The sequence below is a fragment of the Gossypium hirsutum genome, chromosome A13 (genome assembly GCF_007990345.1).
Source record: "Gossypium hirsutum isolate 1008001.06 chromosome A13, Gossypium_hirsutum_v2.1, whole genome shotgun sequence".
NCBI lineage: Eukaryota > Viridiplantae > Streptophyta > Magnoliopsida > Malvales > Malvaceae > Gossypium > Gossypium hirsutum.
In genome coordinates, this window is record NC_053436.1 from 95,265,922 (window position 1) to 95,285,831 (window position 19,910).

The window sequence follows — 19,910 nt, forward strand, 5'->3', positions numbered from 1 at the left end:
CAAAATCAGAATAGAGTAAGCAAAGTTTAGAGAATCGCAAAACTAATTATGTTTAACTAAGCTTCCGTCGCACTGATCCATCCTATGTCTATGGATTACCTGAGAGAAAACAAGCAGAGAGTGAGCTTACAAGCTCAATGTGTGAACCAATTCAGAAAAATAATCAAATAGATATGTTTTAACATATTAACAAACAGGTAAAGACACAAATGCATAACAGATACAGATTCAAATCCTACTCCCATCTGCTATAAACCGTCTCCAACCGTCCCTACACACCAATTAAGGTATTAAATACCCATCCAGCCCCACACACCGTTAAATGATCAGAAGCCACTTTACAAAATATATGCAGACCAGCTTCCAAATCAAAGTGTAGTAACCCATAAAAAATATACGTGGCTGAGCCACCAAATACGATAGATAAATTAAGCTACACAAAATTCCTCCATAATCATAATCTCATCCCAATGCAAATACAGAACTAAACAGATATCAGATACATGTATGACATACATGTTTTACACATCAGATTCAGATAATATTAGCATATAACAGATCATGATATCACATATAACATGCTACTCATCCGTTCAAAAGTCATATTTAACATTAACAGAACATCATAAATCATGATTTATAGACAAATTTATACCATAAAAACCCTACAGGAGGGCTACATTTGATTCGCACGACGAATATAGCCTTGGGGAAATTTTTCAAAATTTGGGCTCACATGTCTGTGCAGCCCACAGTACCTACTTGGCCATCCTGTGTGGCTTACATATTATTACACACGCTCATGTGGCCCATACAACCCAATTGACCCAGATCGTGTCACACAGTCTAACACACGGTCGTGTGATGTACACTGCCATATCCCAAAAACTGAGTAGTGGAAATTGGGTTAGTGAAACCTAAAGTTGTCACGTACTAATTTTGAGTTATGATTGTGTAAATTATGTCAAGTGAGTTAATCTAGTTTAGTGGTTCAATGTTGTGCTTGTGTGTATGAGGTTCGAATCTTTTTCCTTAATTTTTTATTATTTTTACTCCAACCCCTATCATTTAGTATCTAGCTTTTATAATATTTTCACTCAACAAATGGAAAGAATGAGTCTACTAGTTCAGTGGTAAGACCTCAACTTACCTAGAAATCCTGTGTTTGAATCCTTGTGAGTGCAAAGTCGGAATCTTTTTTCCCTCATTTGTGCTGGTCATGTAGTCAGTATTTGGGTTGGTTTTGAATTTTGGCCAACCAATAAGTTAATGGAAATCTAGTAGTTATAGTTTTAATCTTTTTTATTTTATTTTATTTTATTTTATTTATTTTATTATTTTTCTTTCTAAGATAATATCCTAAAAAGTCTCTCCCTATTTTTCCACTCTCCACCACTTTGTCGTGTGATCTTTTTGATTTTTTTTGTTCTTTTGTTTGCTACAATAAAGGGAAGATAATAATTATAATAATTTTTGGTCAATTACTCCTTGTTTTTCCTGAAGATTTTCTTATTCGTTTAAACTCCTTTGATTTATTATTTATACTTCTACTCTGTGGGGATATTAGTAATGTTATTGTGGTGTCGTTTGCGCATTTGTGTAAATTTGATAAAGTTTCACTTCGATTTGGTAAATCATTGTTGTGTTTAGGATGTGAGTGTTGGGCTAACTGTTTTGGTACTGTTAGGGAAAAATCGTGGAACAAGCGTTTTGCCGTCAGTAAACTAAGTATTTTGGAGCAGCCATTACTGTTTGGGTATGTAGTCAAGTGCCAAAAGGTTGATTTCTGATTTGTTGGGTTTTATTAATTGTGGTTGTGGTTGAATTAATGGCTTAATTTGGTGTTTCGTATTAAACAATTGGTTTCCAATCATCGTTTTAGGTTCTGGTGTTCTCGTTCTTAGGGCTTACAACGAAACCCAATTAGGTGTGTGTTTCTAACCTAAAACCATCGCGTGTAATCTGAAAAATCTAAAAAATAATAAAAAGGAAAAATAAAAAATGTTTTGCGTCTCACGATCGTGTGGCAGACTATGTAGGGGCACAGAGTATGTGTGATTACACAGGCACATCAGGTAGACTGTGTGGGGCACACAGGCGTGTGTGATTATGCAAGCAAGTTAGGTAGGCTGAGTGGGACACACGGGCATGTAAAATCACATGGACGTGTGGCTCATTTTCTTGAAATTTTCATTTAGTCCCAATTTAATCTGTAATTTGTAATTAGACCCTCCGTGGGGTCTAGTTTGATTAAAAAAGACCCAAAGTGAGGTATATGTTTTGATACGTTCGGTAAGTGAGTTACATGTATATTCTATGTGTCGATAACTTTTGAAAACATTAATATTTTTGTAAAACATTTGTAACATTTGTATTCTATTATCTGTTTTGGTATGATATCTTATTCAACTATGAGATATGTACATATGTTATTATGATTTTGCATAAGCATTAGGGTGGGCTTGGATAATGAAGTGTTTTGAGACAATATTACTGCAATTTTGGCGGTTAAACCACATTATATGTTTGGCAGCTCAGTTGCATATCTAATAGTGGCATACCACCACTTTTCGGTGTGGTTGGATGGATGGACTCATGTAGTATTAACTGGTGTAATTAGTTGGTTGGAGATGGTGTGTAGTAGATAGGAGTAGGATTTGTTCTGATCTTATATGACATTTTGATTTGATATGTATATGTTTCTAAAATTACAACATTTTGATCTGATATATGCTTATGGATATATGACATTCTTATATGTTATTTACATACATGAGTACTACAAGTAAAACTTTGTTTTTGTATTTGCAATTTTGCATGTGTAGTAAGAAAATTCTATACATGGGTTAAGTCACACAATGAGCTTCTAGCTCACTTGTTAGTTTAATATATTTCAGGTAACCATCTAACATTGGACCGGGTGACGTGCGGGAGCTCGGATTGTTTTCTTAGTTAATTAAAATATAGTGATTTTCGTAATTATCTATTTTGGAATTTTGGGACTGTAATCTATTTTTGGGTTTTGTTTTAGTTTTAGTTTAATTCGTTGGTAATTTATATTTACAAACATGATACTGCAAAATCACATGAGCTAACAAAATAGATTTAGGTTTACAAAACTAAAACTCTGAAAATTTTCCACTACAAAAAGTTTAAGTAATTTCTTAAGTGTTTTTTAGTAAACGAATAAATAGCTTTTTACGAATGTTTTCCATATTTATATTTCCTAAACACTCACTGAAATCAAAAGTTTTCAAACGAGATCAAGTTTAAGAGCTATTTTGTAAAATTAATAAGATCTGTGTGTAATTTCCAAAAAACATGCAAGTGTTTTACTAAAAACATTACTTTCAGAATTCTCGGTTTCTTAAGTTAGGATTTAACTTCTGTTCTTTTTTAACAAATTAATGTAATTTCTCAAGATTTAGCCATAGCGTCCAGGTCGAGATTGGGGTGTTACACACACAACCATGTGGCACAGATGGTCTAGTAGTTTGGCTTTCTATCGGTCGCGATTTTTCAGGTTTTCATTGCACACCTGGGTTTTTTTTAGACGAATTCAATCTCGAGATTTCCAAAACCTAAAAACAGCATTTACCCAACTAATTAGCAACGAATTACTAATTTCCAACTAACTCTTTTGATTAAAAAGAATGCTACATAGCCATCACTAAACTGAAAATCAACCCCGTTTTTAGGTGTTCAGTCACTTACCCAAACGAAACACCCATCACATGCACTTAATTTGTTGGAGAATTAACCACTCCCTGACAGTCACCTAACAGATTTATCATATCAATTAGAACATGGATAATCATATTACTATCCTCACCCCCCTTGCATGCAAAAACAATAATACAAATCAATAGAAAATGTACAAACAAAAAACTTACACTATCCTTCCGTGCTCATGAATACGACACTACATAATTGATGGAAAAACAGAGGCAGAATGACGGTTAACAAACAAAAATAAACAAAACATAAACAAAGGGCAATCACCAAAGAAATATGATAAAAATCAAGAAAGGTTAGAATAGCAAAGTAATAGAGAAAAGAAAAATGGAAAACGCCAAGAAATTTTGGGGAAACTGAGAAAAAAATTAGATGATGGGAGTAGTTGGATGTCAAAAAAATAATGAGATTTTTAGGGAAATTTTTATTACAAAATTATTATTTTAGTGAAAAATAAATCTGATAGGATTCTATCTCAACCAACTACCTAACCACTTATCAGCTTATCAAACTTTGAACTTAGCCCAAACACTACGACATAGGCGGCACATAGAGAATTTAGCAAAAATATTGCCAATTTGCTCACGTAAGGATTCGAAAACAAAATCAAGGGATAAGCTAAAGTTTTACCACTAAACCAATAGGCTCATTTTATCAACAGATGCACACAAATATTTCTTAAATTAGATATCAAAAGTTAGGGATTTAAAATTTTTGGCAAAAATAAAATGAATGGAGATCTGAACACGGGACCTTAGGCACACAAATGGAGAACTTAACCACAAAACTAAATCAATTCACCAATCAATTTCTAAATATTCAAAACTTAAAATTCCTAGGGTGTTACACATATAAATCTTTAAACAATTAATAGATAGTTTTAATACCAATTCACATTTCAAATACCAAGTTATATACAATGAAATGCATTCAACTATTACCCAAAGCATACCATCATTAACTATATACTAACATATCATCTATCAACATCTAACATATGTTTAAAGTATACCAACTTCAAATGTAAATCTTACAAAACATAATTACATATATTATCAAATTCAGTTCAATATTTCAAACATAGAAAGGTATAGGGACTCCACTAGGTACATGCTTTGTTATATACTATCAAAATTCATATCCAATTTTGTGTATCAATTAAATTATACAACTTTCTATTTTATTCAATTTAGTTCATATCTCGATATTCACTTCACCCTTAGCATTTTCAGCTTAATGTCCATTTATAGTTTACCTTAGTGTTATATAATGTAATATATCACGAATATGCTTTAACTAAAATTAGTTTCGGGTTATAAAAATACAAACCGAAAGCTCGCGCCACTTGTTGTTGACTTTCACCTTACCTTTCCCTTTCGATGGTTCTATGTCACTTTTAGCTACAAATAATAATTTGTTAATGGTATAATATCAAATTCAATTCAAATTACATTCAATTTCAAGGTCATACATAATTTGCAAATTATTCAATTTAATCCTCTATCTCGGTAATTAATCAAATTCATACCAATCCTATTCTATCAATCAGATTCAAATATAAATTCATTAAATATCTCAAATTCCAATTCATCATATTCAATTTATCAATCAATTTATCATTTCTTCATGATTTAGTCCACATTACACCTTTTTGTACCAAATTGTAAATAATTCAAATTAAAACCACAAAGAAACAATTTCATAATTCAAGAATATGTTAGAATTATATATAACCATACCATATACACTTAGTTAAAATAGTAAACAAGTTGAAACTTTAAGGACCGTCAATAATTGTCTTCTCTCCGATTATTTTCGATTTGGTCCCATTTTCGATCTATACAATTATTCCATTCCATTTATGAATTTCACACATCTTATATCATCCTATTATCTGCATGTATCAGTTCAATTTCATTATTCGAATCCCCTAAAATCTTGCATTTTATTCAATTTAGTCATTAAAACCGGCACTAACATATCTTTAAATCTACAACTCCAAAATTGAAATCAATTTTCACTATTAGCCATTAGAGACCTCATATTTTTTATTTCTACATTAAATTTTAAAATTTATTCAGTTTAATCCCTAATGTATGAAACTTTCAATTAACTTCACAATTTTGTCCTTTTTCACCTACATACTTAAAACCTATCAATTTAACACCTAAAACTTCATGTAACTTTATGAAACTTTAACAATTTAACAAATTGAGGCATGGATTAACTAGATTAAGCTCCTACTATCTCAAAAACATAAAAATTACAAGAAAAGAAGTAAATTGAATTAACCAATTGAAAGTTTAAATCTTCAAACCTTTAGGCCAATTCTTTTCTTCTTCTTCTTCTTGCCATTTCCGATGTTAAAGAATGATAAAAACAATGTTTTCTCTTTCTTTCCATTTGATTGTTTTATTTTATATATTTTATATTTAATTTGATAAATTTTTATTTTATTTTAATTATAATTTTTGTAACATTTTCCTTACACAAACATAAGGCCACCATCCACTATAAATTCCTAACTGGTATAATTTCCACTTTAGTCCTTAATTCATTTTTAATTAATAAAAATCTATAATAATTGAACTTTTACCACTTTTACAATTTAGTCCTTGTACCTTAATTAATCACTAATTCGACAAAATTACCTATCCAAATTTCAATTCCTTTATAATATAATTCCATAAATATTATTATGGGCTTGGCTTATGAAAACGGGGTCCTAAAACTGCATTTTCCAATTCCACTAACATTAGGATCATTACACTTATACCTCAATTAACTATCAATTAAACAAAATTACTAGACCAAATCTTAATATTTTTCTATACTAGTCTCGTAAATATTAATATTTACAAACATGATTTCAAAAATGGCATTTTAGAATCGTAATTTCTGACACCACTAGAAGTGGGATCATTACAAGACCCATCATTAGCGTCATTTCCCCATGGACAGTTGTAAAGCTTTATCACCAATTAAGTCATTCTAGAACCTTCAGTGCATTTCCCCTTTTTAGAGCATCTCTAACATGCATAATAGGCAACTCTTGGTATGCCGACCAATTTGCTCCGTCTCTTCTAAGAGAAATATCCGTTGAGAATCTATCTAGATGGTCTCGAGATAGGCCACTTTGTAACCTACCTATTGAACAGGGGGAAATTGTTATATCTCTACCCCAAGGATCACATGTGGCTAAACGATTGACAACTTGACAAGAGCCCAGGTAAAAATTGTTATACCCCTACCCCAAGGATCATATGTGGTAGAATGAATGACAACCTGACAAGAGCCCAGGTAGGCACCCTTACTAGGTGCGGTCTATAGGTCACCCTTCATTCCACACCCCTTGCAATGGCCTTCCATCCAGCATTCATGGCCAACAATCCATGAATCCCACTCAAGCCAACTGAGAGGTTACTCGCGTCTAGCCACCTACTACAAGCAACCTACTATAAACCCTCCATTGAGAGTACTAAAGGACCACTAAGGCATAACAACCTCGTACAACCTTAACAAGGAGAATGCTAGAACAAGTCCATATAGTATTATATATAGAGATAGTTGACATGCAACGAACCTGCCACCTAGTCGACCACCTAGGCTGGCCTACCATCCATATTGTTAGTACATGAGACTACTAAACAAAAGACCTCCCCTATATACACCTTGGAGCATGAAGAGTTGAAAGCCAATGTGGGATTTGCCTAAGGTGTTACAATATACCAACAGACCAGCTTTCGGTTCCTTATTTATTTGAACTCTAGTTTTCACTTAAATTAAAGTATACGAGTCACGTATACATAGTCCAATATCCATTTATGATTTAGGTATGCCACACTATAAACATCACAAGTGAATAAATCCATAAACTAATTTTGGGATCTATTCTCCTTAGGTCCAATCCGATGTACTACCAGTCTAGTTAGTCACATCTATGATTCTATCTTTTTTAGCCATCCGCTTTGATGCCCAAGATAAAGCATATCACTAATTGGACTTGATAGATGACATATTATTCTTTTAATCAGTTTTGTAGCACCCCAAACCCGGCCCAGAAGTTATGGCCGGATCCGGCATGCCACATCAAAAACGTTAAAAAAATTTTCCATTCTAAGTCCAAAAATTTACTTGATGTTCAAAAGATTAATTCATTAAGGGTTAAGGTGAATGGAAGCTGTGCACCAGGTAGGAAACCGAAAAAGAGGAGGTGAGTCCATCGGACTGCTTAAGTACCAAACTCCCTTCGAATCCAATCCTAGACATGCAAACCGCCATTGCCATACCTTAACGTCATGTATATTTCTAGGAAACCAATTTGATTAAGTCCTTTTTAGGAAAAGTGATTAATTTTGGAAAATATCTTTATTACGGAAGCTTTGCTTGTTTTCGTGTTATTTTGAAATCCATTACTGTTTTTGAAAACGCGCCCTAAAGCTATCCAATTTCAACAGTTAAATATAAATATTACCTATCTTAATAAAACATATAAAAACCATCAAAAATAAATAAGCGGCCTTATTACATTTAAAAGCCCAAAACCTCAAACGTAATTAAAAGGATGTCCAGTTCACCAGAAGAAAATCAAACTTTCAGAACGGGTGGCCACTCCGAATTCCCTCACAGCTCCAAGCCCACTATGGTTGGGGATTTCCTGCGTGGATGAAAATAAAAGGGGTGAGTTTGGGGAAACTCAGTATGTAAATTAATCCAACCATAGCCTATATCAGCTCAAACCACAGAAATAGAATAAGTTGGCCTTAGCCCAGAACAGAATTCAGAATAAAGCCCATAGGCCCATAACAGAACAGAACAGATATTACATGTTTATGCAGAATCCCAACCATATCCAACCGCTACACACCACAGAATTTGCAGCATGGCTGCCAGAACAGATAATGTGACAGGGTCACCAAATATAGATAATCGTGGTAGAGCCACCAGAACAGATATATGTGGCAGAGCCACCAGATCAGATATTTGTGGCATAGCCACCAGAACGCTTCCTCCATAATATAACCCATGTCCCCATGCAACAGATATATAATCATGGCATACATCATACAGAATCAGATCGTCATGCTTTTCAGTCAAAATTAACCCTAAGGGTATAAGGTAATTTTGCACCTAGGGGTATAACAGTAATTTTCCATACATAGGGGTATTATAGTAATTAGCTACTTTTAGGGTTTTCATGCATATCCTAACTATTTACGTACATCAGAACACTTACCGCGCATACTTACCGAATTGGGCCTGTTGGCCCATGAACCCGATCTTTAGCCCATTAAGCCCAAATTATCAAAATGTACGAAATCGCGCGTACTGCAGTTTATTACTTCAGATTACAAATATACAAACCCAACTATCTTACGAGCATTCGCACACTCGCAAATTCCCAAAATACCGACTTTTCGGCAATTCGGCATTTCGGCTTTTGCCAATCTAGTCTATGAGAGGGTGTCAGTTACACACCTGTTTGCGACGATATGCTGACGAGATCCACACACGAACCGCCTACAATTGGATTACTAACACGTTAATCTAACTATCCAAATACAAACTACGTATTAACCCTTACAATATTCGGCCAACCACACCTACAGATCATAGTAAGCTTATAAGAAATCAATAAGCAACTCATTAACAAATTTTGTCAATGTTTACCACATAATCATAATTTCACTGCAAGCTGTCTTCCTGAGCAACAGTTACTAAATTATTTATAACTGGAGCTATGAAACTCCAAATCAAGTGCCGTTAATTTTCCCTGAAAATAAACTCATATATCTTTTATCCATAAAATTTTCAGAATTTTTGGTATGGCCAATAAATACCAGATTTTCTTAAAGTTTCCCATGTTTCACTGTTTGACTAATCTGACCACTCTTCATTACGAATCAAATTTCTCATTGTACAGAATTCAAAATATATTCTCGTTTATTCCATTTGAAACTAGACTCATTAAGCTTTAATTGCATAATTTATTCAGCTTCTAATTCTTCTCCCACAATTTATGGTGATTTTCCAAAGTCACGTTACTGCTGCTGTCCCAAGTAGATTTATTACCAAATCACTCTTTCACACATACCTTGCATGCATGTTATTTAAACATGTATATCACCAATCAATCATCACATATCTATGATTTTACTTAAGTATAATCTCCATTTCATCATTTTAAAGCACAACATGTTAGCTGATTTTTCCCTTTAACATCTAAGGCACATGCATGTTCATTTGTTTGGCTCAACTTCACCTATCTTCCATTTTTCATCAAAGAACATGAAACAACAACCATTTCCTTCATTTAATTCATGACTAAATGCTCACAACACAACTAAAAATCAAAATATACTTCAAGAGTTAAGGTAGAATCAAGAAGAACTCATGAACTTCAAAATAGAAGCAAGGTACCAAGAACTTACCTTCAATTTCCTCCTCCTAATGACGAATACTCAAGAGCTTTCTCCTCTCCTTTCTCTTCTCTAACTTTCAGCTATGATGAACAAAGATGGACAAAACTTTGTTCTTTTCACCCCTTTTCTTTTAATAAAACTTCATATTTCATCCATTTAATTCTTTAATACAAAAGACATGAAATTCTTATCATGAAACATTTACCTAACCCATTATCATGAAACATTTACCTAACCATTATCATGGAACATTTACCTAACCTATTATCAATTTGTATCAATTTGTACCATAAATTATGGATATCAAGTGTACATTTTATCTACAACAACATGATGGCTGGCCACTTCATGTAAAATGGGAGGTTTGTCATGCAAATCCTCCTATTTTGCACTCCTATTTATTTGGTCACTTCAATTTAGCCTATAGCATTTTCAAACATTTTCACATAGGTTCTATTTCATAATTTCACCCCCTTTTTGTTATGGAACAAAAATTAACTAAAATTGTCGGGTTCTATCTTAAGTTTGGGCTTTCTAGAGGCCCACTAACATAATTAAACCTATGCCAACATTCACAGGATTCCCGAAAATTGGGGCGTTACAAGTTTGCTCATTTCCGATTAGACTAAGGACATGTTTAGGTTCATCTAGTAATATAAGTTGTCTTTCTGTATTACGATCTGACCATGTGATACTACTTAATATTAGTTAAACATTAGACAACCAGTGAGCAACATTTGCTTCTATTTTGCTTTGCGTGCAAAAATCATATTCGGACAATTATACAAAGTATATTAATGTAATCAATGAATTTTTTTATTAACCAATCTGTTTGAAAAAATTCCAAGTTTACAAACAAGTATGCTTCACTCAAGGTACCATATCCAACACTATTGACCAAGGCGCAATTGTTATACCCCTATCCCAAGGATGACACCTGGCAGAACGAAAGATGACCTGACAAGAGCCCAAGTAAGCTGCCCTAACAGGTGTGGCCTATGGGTGGCCCTCTCTTCCACACCCCTTACGATGGCCTTTTATCTAGTCATTCATGGTCAGCTATCTGTGAATCCCACTCAAGCCAACTAATAGGCCACTTACTTCTAGCCACCTACTACAAGCAACCTACTACGAACCCTCCATGGAGAGCACTAAAGGACTACTAAGGCGTAACAACCTTGTACAACCTTGACAAGGAGAATGTCAAAACAAAACCACATAGTACTGTATATAGAGATAATTAACATGCAACGAACCTGCCACTTAATTGACCACCTAGGTTGGCCTACCATCCATATTGTTGGTGACATGGGACTACCAGACAGAGGACCTCCCTATATATACCTTGGAGCACAATGAGTTGAGGGTCGATCCCTCAACCTCTCCAAGAAATCATAAGTTCCCATCATTCTCTTTCTCTCCATTCTTTCCTCCTTAACTTCATACTCCAACTCTCCGCCTGTCACAACTGAACTAACCCTCAATCAACAATGTCAAATGAAAAAAATTCAACATGACACTAATAATAACATGACAGACAAAATGCACTAATTATATAAACTCGATACAAATTACGAGTTATTGACCAACCCAATTAGAATTCACAAATATAATTGAAAAAAACAAAAAAAAAAAAAAAAAAAAAAAAATAAAAAAATATACAAATAAAAATATATAATATCATAAAGATACAAATGTATTAAAATTATATAATAAGAATAATATGTCTCAAGTTTATATAGGAAATTCATTTAAAACAATTATAACACACACAAAAATACAAACATTAATATATGGTTCTTTTTTTTCCCCTTTTCTTTCATTTCTTCCTTCTTTTCTTTCATTATGATAACTTTAAATCTAAATATGTAGTATTGAATCGTCTTATATAGAGTTCGACTTTACTCGAACTATGTAAAGTATCTAGATCAATTTTTTAAGTTCAGACTTGACCCAGCTTGAAAAATGGGCTTACTTTTTGTCCAAGGCAGGCTCAATTTAAGAAAGGTAAATTTGAGCTCAAACCACCCATATTTAGTATTTTTTAAGATTAATTTTATTTAAAAATAATTTATTAAAAAATATAATACACTAAATGCATTAAAAAACGTTAAAATAAAAATTTTCTAACACATTAAAAATATTTATATTAAAAAATACTATTATAAACATAATAAATGTTTTGTTATATTATAACCAAAAATATCATTCTGGCCGCAAAAGCAAAGCAAAATGATCGTTGAATTCAAGATGATGATGATGATATATATATATATATATACAATTTTCTTTCAAAAGTTATAATAAAGTTTGAAAGGAAAAAAGCAAATTTAACAAAACTTATAACCATAATTAGAAGTTGTTTCTAGAGCCATAATTATAGAATTCTAAATTGAGAAGCTTTGTTTGGGAAACAACTTACCCTTACAAAAATTTATGATTTAAAAGGCAATTTAAGCATTAATTAATAAGATTCTTAATTTGCAGTAATCTTTAGATTTAACTTATTGTTTTGATATTATTGAAGAAGATAGACTCTATTCTTCGAATTGTTTCAACCAATAGTAGATAGTTTGTAAAATCTTGTATATTCATCAAACCACTTGATTTCGGAATCATGGATTGAAAAAAAAAAAACTTGGTAAAAAAGCATAACAATAAAGGGGAGAGGTCTGCTTACACTGATGTAGATCTGTTCATAGGTCGAGTTAGACTTAGTCTTGGGTCCAAAAAATTTTTATGTTCAGTCTTGTTTTTGAACGAGTCAAATTTGTCCAAAAAACTCATTTTACTGTTTAAAAAATATTTGTAATTGATATTTATATATTTTACAATTAAAATTAAATTTAAAAATATTTTTTATTATTTAATTTGAATTCGGGTTAAACCAATTTGAGATGCTAAAATCTTTGTGCAAGCCCGGCCCAAGTCGAGTCAAGCAGGGTACCCTAGGTTTGGACAGCTCAACATTAATGGAAAACTATTTAATTTGACACCCTTTAATACCCAATTGTCCATCGAAACCTACCCTTTTATATTAAATTTGAAGTGATTAAACTCTGAAAATGTAATGATTTTATGTGGAAATCTCAAATGTGCAAAATATTTTAAAATTCAGATTAATTTGACCTAAATTAACTTATAGCAATACATTAACAGTGTAATTTATATGTTGTATAATGTTAATTAACAATTTAGACTTGGTAATTGTTCTAACATTATAGTCTAAAGTTTTTTTTCTCCCACATTGGGCGCATAAACCTTTTTCTGTTCCAAATTAATCTTTAAACTTGGCAATTGTTCCCACATTAGAGTTTGAATTTTTTTTGTCTAACTTTTTTTATGGAAATATGAGGGACTAACTTTGACAAAAAAAGTTCAAGCCCCAATGCAGAAATAAATGTTAAGTTTAGGGACTAATTTGAATAAAAAATTTAAGCCATAATATGAAAGTAATTACCAATTTCAGGCCCGCGGTAACCTTAATTTGTAATTTATATATTGTACCAAAATAGGAAAATGTGTTAAACTTAGGTACGATTACTAAAAAAATTGTTATATTTTAATTTTAAGATATTTTTAAGAAACTATTTTAAATTTAAGTTTTAAGATAAAATGTCATTAATATAAATTGAAATTCAATAATTTTTTTTATTCGAAAATTACTAAATATTTAAAAGGTTAAGTAATTAGATAAGATTTTCCAAACGTAAAATTTTTAAATATTAGATGTTATGATTTTCTAAAAATTATTTTTAAATAATAAATAGGTCTAATGTTTAATTTTGATCTCAATATTTATATTTGATCATTATTTTTGTTTTGAGTTAAATTTGATCCTTTAACCTTTTAAAAAGGATCAAATTATTTTTTTAACAAAAGATTAAAATATTTTTATGATATTGGCATGGCAGTTGACAGCTACTTTATATTGGTATGATACTATTTATCTTATATGTCACATTAATAAATGTTTTAAAATTATAAAAAAATTAATGTAAAGTGTAAGTGGATTGCCATATGAATTGTCTTGTCTAAAAATTTAATATCTAAGTTAGTATTTCTGATAAAAAACAATAATTTAACCTTTCTTTTTTTAAAAGATTGATGATAAATTTTAACTATTTTTAAAATATAAATAATCAAATTTAACTAAAAAAATAAATAAATATTAAATTGATAGAATATATAAATGTTAAAAGGTTAATTCTCACATTATTTCTAATCAATGATAAAATTTTAAAAATTTATCCTATATAACACTAAATGAAATTTGCACACGTCAACCAATAAAGCTATCCATACAAGCCGTACATTGTTATAATATATATATATATATTAGATTACCATAATTGTCCCTCTCCATTTTCTCTTTTGCTAAACCTACGTGTCTCTTAGTACATGCTCGTAAATCTCAAATTCAGCATTCTGATTCATTTCGGCCCAGTTTTAGAGAAGTCTGGTTTGGCATGGAAGTGCGGAATAAAATTAGGATAAAGCGTTTTATTTGGAAAATTTTAAGTTAATCGAATTGATGAATCTTATTTTATTATCTTAAATTAATTTAAAATTTTTTTAAATCGAATCGAGTCAGGTCAAGTAAGATAGAATTTGAATCGAATATATTTATTTGAGTTAAATTAAAAAAATAATTTTAAGTCCTTATAACTAATGTCAACTATTATAATCAAATTTGTTATTAACGTTCATTCCCTCATAATTTATTTATTAATTATTTATTTACTAGTTAGTTTCTTTACTTACTTAGTTGTTTCAATTATTTTCTGATTCTTGTCACTATATATTTTGAAATTAAAATATATATTAAATGTAAAAATGTAATTTTTTTAATAAATTTTATTGTAAATATAAAATGTGAAATTTATACCAACAGATAAATCTGGCAATTGTTCTCACATTAGGGTCAAAAAAATTTTAGTCTAACTTTTTTTAAGGAAATATTGGGGACAAACTTTGACCAAAAATAAGTTCAAGCCCCAATGTGAGAATAAATGGCAAGCTCAATGATTAACTTAGACAAAAAAAATTTTAAGTCATGAAAACAATTGCCAGCTTCAAGCCTCAACTATTGCGATGATCCCAATTTGTAAGCTGTATATTGTACCAAATTAGAAAAAAAAAGTGTTAAATTTAGGTACTAAATTACTAAAATAATTTTATATTTTTATTTTAATATACTTTTTATGAATCTATTTTAAGTTTTAAGATAAAATGTTATTAATATAAATCGAAATTCAATAAATTTTTTATTTGAAAATTACTAAATATTTAAAAGGTTAAGCGAAGGTAAAATTAATCCCCACTTAATCCCGTGTTTGGTTTGATGTATTGCCTATTACAGGCCTATTACAACACGGATGTATTCCTCATTTTCTCTGCTTCAACAACGATTAGCCAATCCGTTTCAAAAGTAAGGATTAGCTAATCATTTCTGTTTTACCCTCCCCAGCCAAAATCTGCTGCTCCACCCCACCCTCTCCCTCCCAACATCAACAGCAGTTTTCTTCGAACCAAATCTCCACCGTCTCGCGTTTGGGAAGCGAGAAAGTGCGAGAAAAATGAGCAGACCGGGGAAGAAAGTCGTCGATGTCGCGTTCAAAGCATCAAAGAACATTGATTGGGAAGGGATGGCTAAGCTTTTGGTCTCCGATGAGGCTCGCAAAGAGTTCGCTACTCTTCGTCGCACTTTTGATGAAGTTAACTCTACTTTACAAACCAAATTCAGCCAGGTCTTTTTCTTCTCTCTAATCCCTAGCTCCTTTTTTATTCTCTCTATAAATCAATTGGGATGTTTTGGGTTGTCTCCTACACGATGGCGCAGCCAGCTTGTGAAACGGTCATGAATTGGTTATCTTCTGGTGGAGTTACAGAGTTGTTACCTGAAGCAAATGTACAGCCCAATGAGAGATTCATGGTGATGCGGGAAGTTAGTCCATTGCCTATTTCACTGTTATCTGGCTTTTCAATGAATCTTTATTTGAAGTTGGTCTTTCAAATGGAAGAATCTTTATTTGCTGGGCAGGTATTATCCTGAATAGAGTAATGTAATCTAATTTATAAATTGATCACTATTTTCTTGTAGGCTTAATTAATTTTTATTTGGTCTTTGACAATTGGATCACTACTGATTTTCAAACTATTTCTAATGCTTGGTATTGATTCGTTTGACGCAGGTTGTTCCTAGTATTGCTATGGTTGAAACATACACCAGATTGTTGCTCATTGCACCTCATTCGTTAATTTGTTCGCACTTCAGTGTAACTTGCTTCCCTTCTAATGTTATTATTTCTTATCTTTTAGAAGATTTCTTAGTAAAGGATTAGTGTCATGCAGTTTTCGAGATTTGTGGTATAAATTTTGTCCATTGGAAAAGTTATTCCATCTCATTTTTAATGGAAGTCTTAAGAAGTAATTGCCACTTTCAATATACTTGTAACCTCATTCTTGCTACTGGCTGAAAGTAAGTCAATCATCCTACTAATTTGGAAAAACAAAATTTGACTTATAATGACTTTATCTGTCAATATAATATTTGTTTTTCAGATTTCTTGACATCTGTTCAAGATCATGCTACTTTTCATCCAAACCAACTAACTGACTAAATGTAACAATTCACCCTTTATTAAATCATTTAATTTAGAAAATTGCACTTTGGAAATTTCTTTCCAAACCCATTGTAACCATCCATTGGCAACTTATATAAGAGCCAATGATGATTTATGATCAATAGATGACTCCATGTAGTGGGAGAAGGCTTAGTTGTTGTCTGACTGCTGATTTTTTCAATTTAGACCAAAGCTAAAGTCTGATTTCCTTATTCTCTCTTTATGGATTTACAAAAATATATTGTCACTTGCTAATAGAATAATAGGATTTCTTTAAAATGCCTTCTTTGCAGCATTTGGCACAGAGGAATGCTTCTTTATTGAGCAAGCCTGCGGTGACACTTCTGGTGCTTGAAATTGTCAACTATCGTCTGCTTCCACCGTACAGGTGATCTTCTGCATGGTTCATTCAGCCAAGATACTCCTCTTCCTTCTGCTGGTCATAGCATGTGATAGTATTTAGAATGGAATTTGCAGTTTCAGATTGAGCTTTCTGATTCCTGAGGATTTCTGTGCCCTTTGCTTTATATTGCTATTGCTTTATATTTCTCTGATCATTTTCCAGCTCCAGATCTCCTTGATCTTTCCTAGATCAGTTCCATGCCCCATACTTCACTGAAAGTTCAATGGAAATCAATTGCCAATGAGGACATTGTTTAAATTGGTTGCTATTTTGTTTGCAAATACAATTCTTATTTATGTGCAATTCACTTGTTGAATGCTATTAGCATTTAACAATTTTAGATTAATGCCGTAGATGTTTCATTTCAATAATGCTATTATGTGATCAGATTCTTCTGGACACCAAAACTTGAGATACTCCTATACTTATGTTCAAAGTAGAATGAAGAAAATATAGACATCTAGCTACTCAATTCTCACTTGTCTGCAATTTCTAGCAGTCGAAGTAATCATATTTATCATGCTTGTTATAAGGTTTGGATGGAGTTTTGAGGGATTCACCGTTACAAATGTTATATACTCTTCCATTGCAGGTGTAGAGATCCCCAAGTTTGTTGACACCGTCACTCCTCAATACAAACCAAAATTTGATGAATTGGTGAGAATCAACAGGATAATTGACTCTCTTTTACCCTGTCTCCAAGTTTTTTCCTCGAATGATGTGCTATTTATTTGTGGTTATAGCTTGTAGAATTGAAAGAGGCAGAGGAGAAATCCTTGAAAGAGTCTGAGCGATTGGAGAAAGAAATTGCCGAGGTTCAAGAACTTAAGGTAATAAATAAAACAATGCCGGAATGTGTGTTGTTGTGTTCCAAATCACAATTGCTGAATTTTTTATCTTTTTTTATGAACAGCAAAAGATCAGCACCATGACCGCAGACGAGTACTTTGAGAAACATCCAGAGCTTAAAAAGAAATTCGATGATGAGATCCGGAATGACTACTGGGGCTATTGACATCTTTGTGAATTTAATGGCCAAGCTTTTGGTCTCGACTAGAATTTCTGAACCGTTTCTGTTGTTTTAACCCCTTTTTCTCTTGTGCGGTGATCTGGGTTGGAAAGATTAGGCTGTAATGATAAGAAAATAATTTTGTGAGAAAAATTTATCCAATCATTTGAGAAACAAGGTGGATCTTGTAAGACATGCATTCTATTTAGCAGGCATCCGCAGTCATACTTTTATGGCAAAATTTTTACTGTCTGCCCTCTTCATTCCATTCTGTTTTATGTTTATTATTTGAATATTATCTAGATACAATTGAATTTGGACACCTATTTATCTTGATCCATTCTATATGTATTTTTTAATAAGTGGTTATTTATATTATTAGTATTTTGAAATTTTAAATTTTATAAATTAATATAAAAAAAGGTTTTTACATCAAGAATGAATTTATTGATTCAAGTGCATCTAGACAATCATTTATCCAAATTCATCGGGACGTGCTTTTTAGTTCTTTTTAATATTAATTATTTTAAATTGTATAAATTCATATAAGAAAATTTATTATCAAGAATTTTATGAAATTATATATTATTATTAAATTTATGTAATAATAATTATTTTAAATTATACAAATTCATGTAAGATAATTTATTAGTTATAATTATTTTAAATTTTATTAAATCATATATTTTAATTAAAATATATTTAATATTAATTATTTCAAATTATCTTTTATGGTATCATATATTATGATTTGAGTAAATTCATATAAGAATATTAATTATTAAGAATTTTATTAAATTATATATTTTAATTATAATATATTTAATAATAATTATGTTTAAATATGATTAAAATATTTATTATTGATAATAATAATCTTATTAAAATTTAAATAACAATAACAATAATCATTTACCAAAACAAATTTATGCTAAGGGTATTCTAGTCATTTTAGTTTTTTCCACTATGCTATTACACCTCTATTCCATTCAACCAAACACAAGATTACTATTACGCCTCTATTCCATTACATTCAACCAAACAGTTGATTTGCTATTACACCTCTAATCCAATACACCTCAATCCAATACACCTCTAATCCAATACAGCGAACCAAACGCACCCCTAGATGTTATGATTTTCTAAAAAAATAATTTTAAATAATAAATAAGTTTATTGTTAAATTTAATTCTCAATATTTATATCTTTTGTCAAATTAATTTTTATTTTTTAGTTAAATTTAACCCTCAACTTTTTAAAAAGAGTTAAATTACTTTTTTTTAACAAAAATGTTGACTAAAACATTTTTTACAATGTTAGCATGGCAGTCGACGTGTGCCTTATGTTGGTATAACACTATTTATCTTATATCCCACATCAACAAATAATTTAAAAATTATAAAAAAATAACATAAAATGCACATGGATTGCCATTTAGGTTGTCTTGTCTAAAAATTTAACATCTCAAATAGTATTTCCGATAAAAACAATAATTTAACTTTTTTTTGAAAGGTTAATAGTCAATTTCAACTCTTTTTAAAATATTGAAAAGTCAAATTTAACTAAAAGAAAAAAATATATAAACATTGAAAGTTAAATTTAAAATTATAATTAATAAATAAATTAAAAATATTATCTTATAGAACACTAAATGATATTTGCAAATGTCAACTAATAAAGCTATCCATACAAGCGTACATTGTGTTATATATATA

The 19,910-nt window shown here is 31.1% G+C and overlaps 2 protein-coding genes across 2 annotated transcripts; both read left to right on the top strand.

The window, feature by feature from the left end:
• Nucleotides 1-15,937: 15,937 nt before the first annotated feature.
• On the top strand, nucleotides 15,938-17,402 carry LOC107895174 (mediator of RNA polymerase II transcription subunit 23-like). Its single transcript, XM_016820433.2, has 4 exons — nucleotides 15,938-16,200; nucleotides 16,352-16,435; nucleotides 17,077-17,171; nucleotides 17,261-17,402. The coding sequence occupies exons 1-4, from the start codon at nucleotides 15,967-15,969 to the stop codon at nucleotides 17,400-17,402; spliced, it is 555 nt and encodes a 184-aa protein (XP_016675922.2). The 5' UTR covers nucleotides 15,938-15,966.
• A 135-nt stretch (nucleotides 17,403-17,537) lies between these two features.
• LOC121212496 (ATP synthase subunit d, mitochondrial) lies at nucleotides 17,538-18,528 on the top strand. The gene is made up of 3 exons (XM_041085330.1): nucleotides 17,538-17,843; nucleotides 17,930-18,016; nucleotides 18,100-18,528. Exons 1-3 carry the CDS (start codon nucleotides 17,706-17,708, stop codon nucleotides 18,199-18,201), a joined length of 327 nt encoding a protein of 108 aa, XP_040941264.1. The 5' UTR covers nucleotides 17,538-17,705; the 3' UTR covers nucleotides 18,202-18,528.
• The last annotated feature ends 1,382 nt before the right edge of the window (nucleotides 18,529-19,910 follow it).

Coding starts and splice junctions, on each gene's coding strand:
- LOC107895174 (XM_016820433.2), top strand. CDS start 15,967: ATGTTTTGGGTTGTCTCCTACACGATGGCGCAGCCAGCTTGTGAAACG. Junction 16,201..16,351: donor AATCTTTATTTGCTGGGCAG/GTATTATCCTGA, acceptor CGTTTGACGCAG/GTTGTTCCTAGTATTGCTAT. Junction 16,436..17,076: donor TAATTTGTTCGCACTTCAGT/GTAACTTGCTTC, acceptor CCTTCTTTGCAG/CATTTGGCACAGAGGAATGC.
- LOC121212496 (XM_041085330.1), top strand. CDS start 17,706: ATGCTTGTTATAAGGTTTGGATGGAGTTTTGAGGGATTCACCGTTACA. Junction 17,844..17,929: donor AACCAAAATTTGATGAATTG/GTGAGAATCAAC, acceptor TTGTGGTTATAG/CTTGTAGAATTGAAAGAGGC. Junction 18,017..18,099: donor CCGAGGTTCAAGAACTTAAG/GTAATAAATAAA, acceptor TTTTATGAACAG/CAAAAGATCAGCACCATGAC.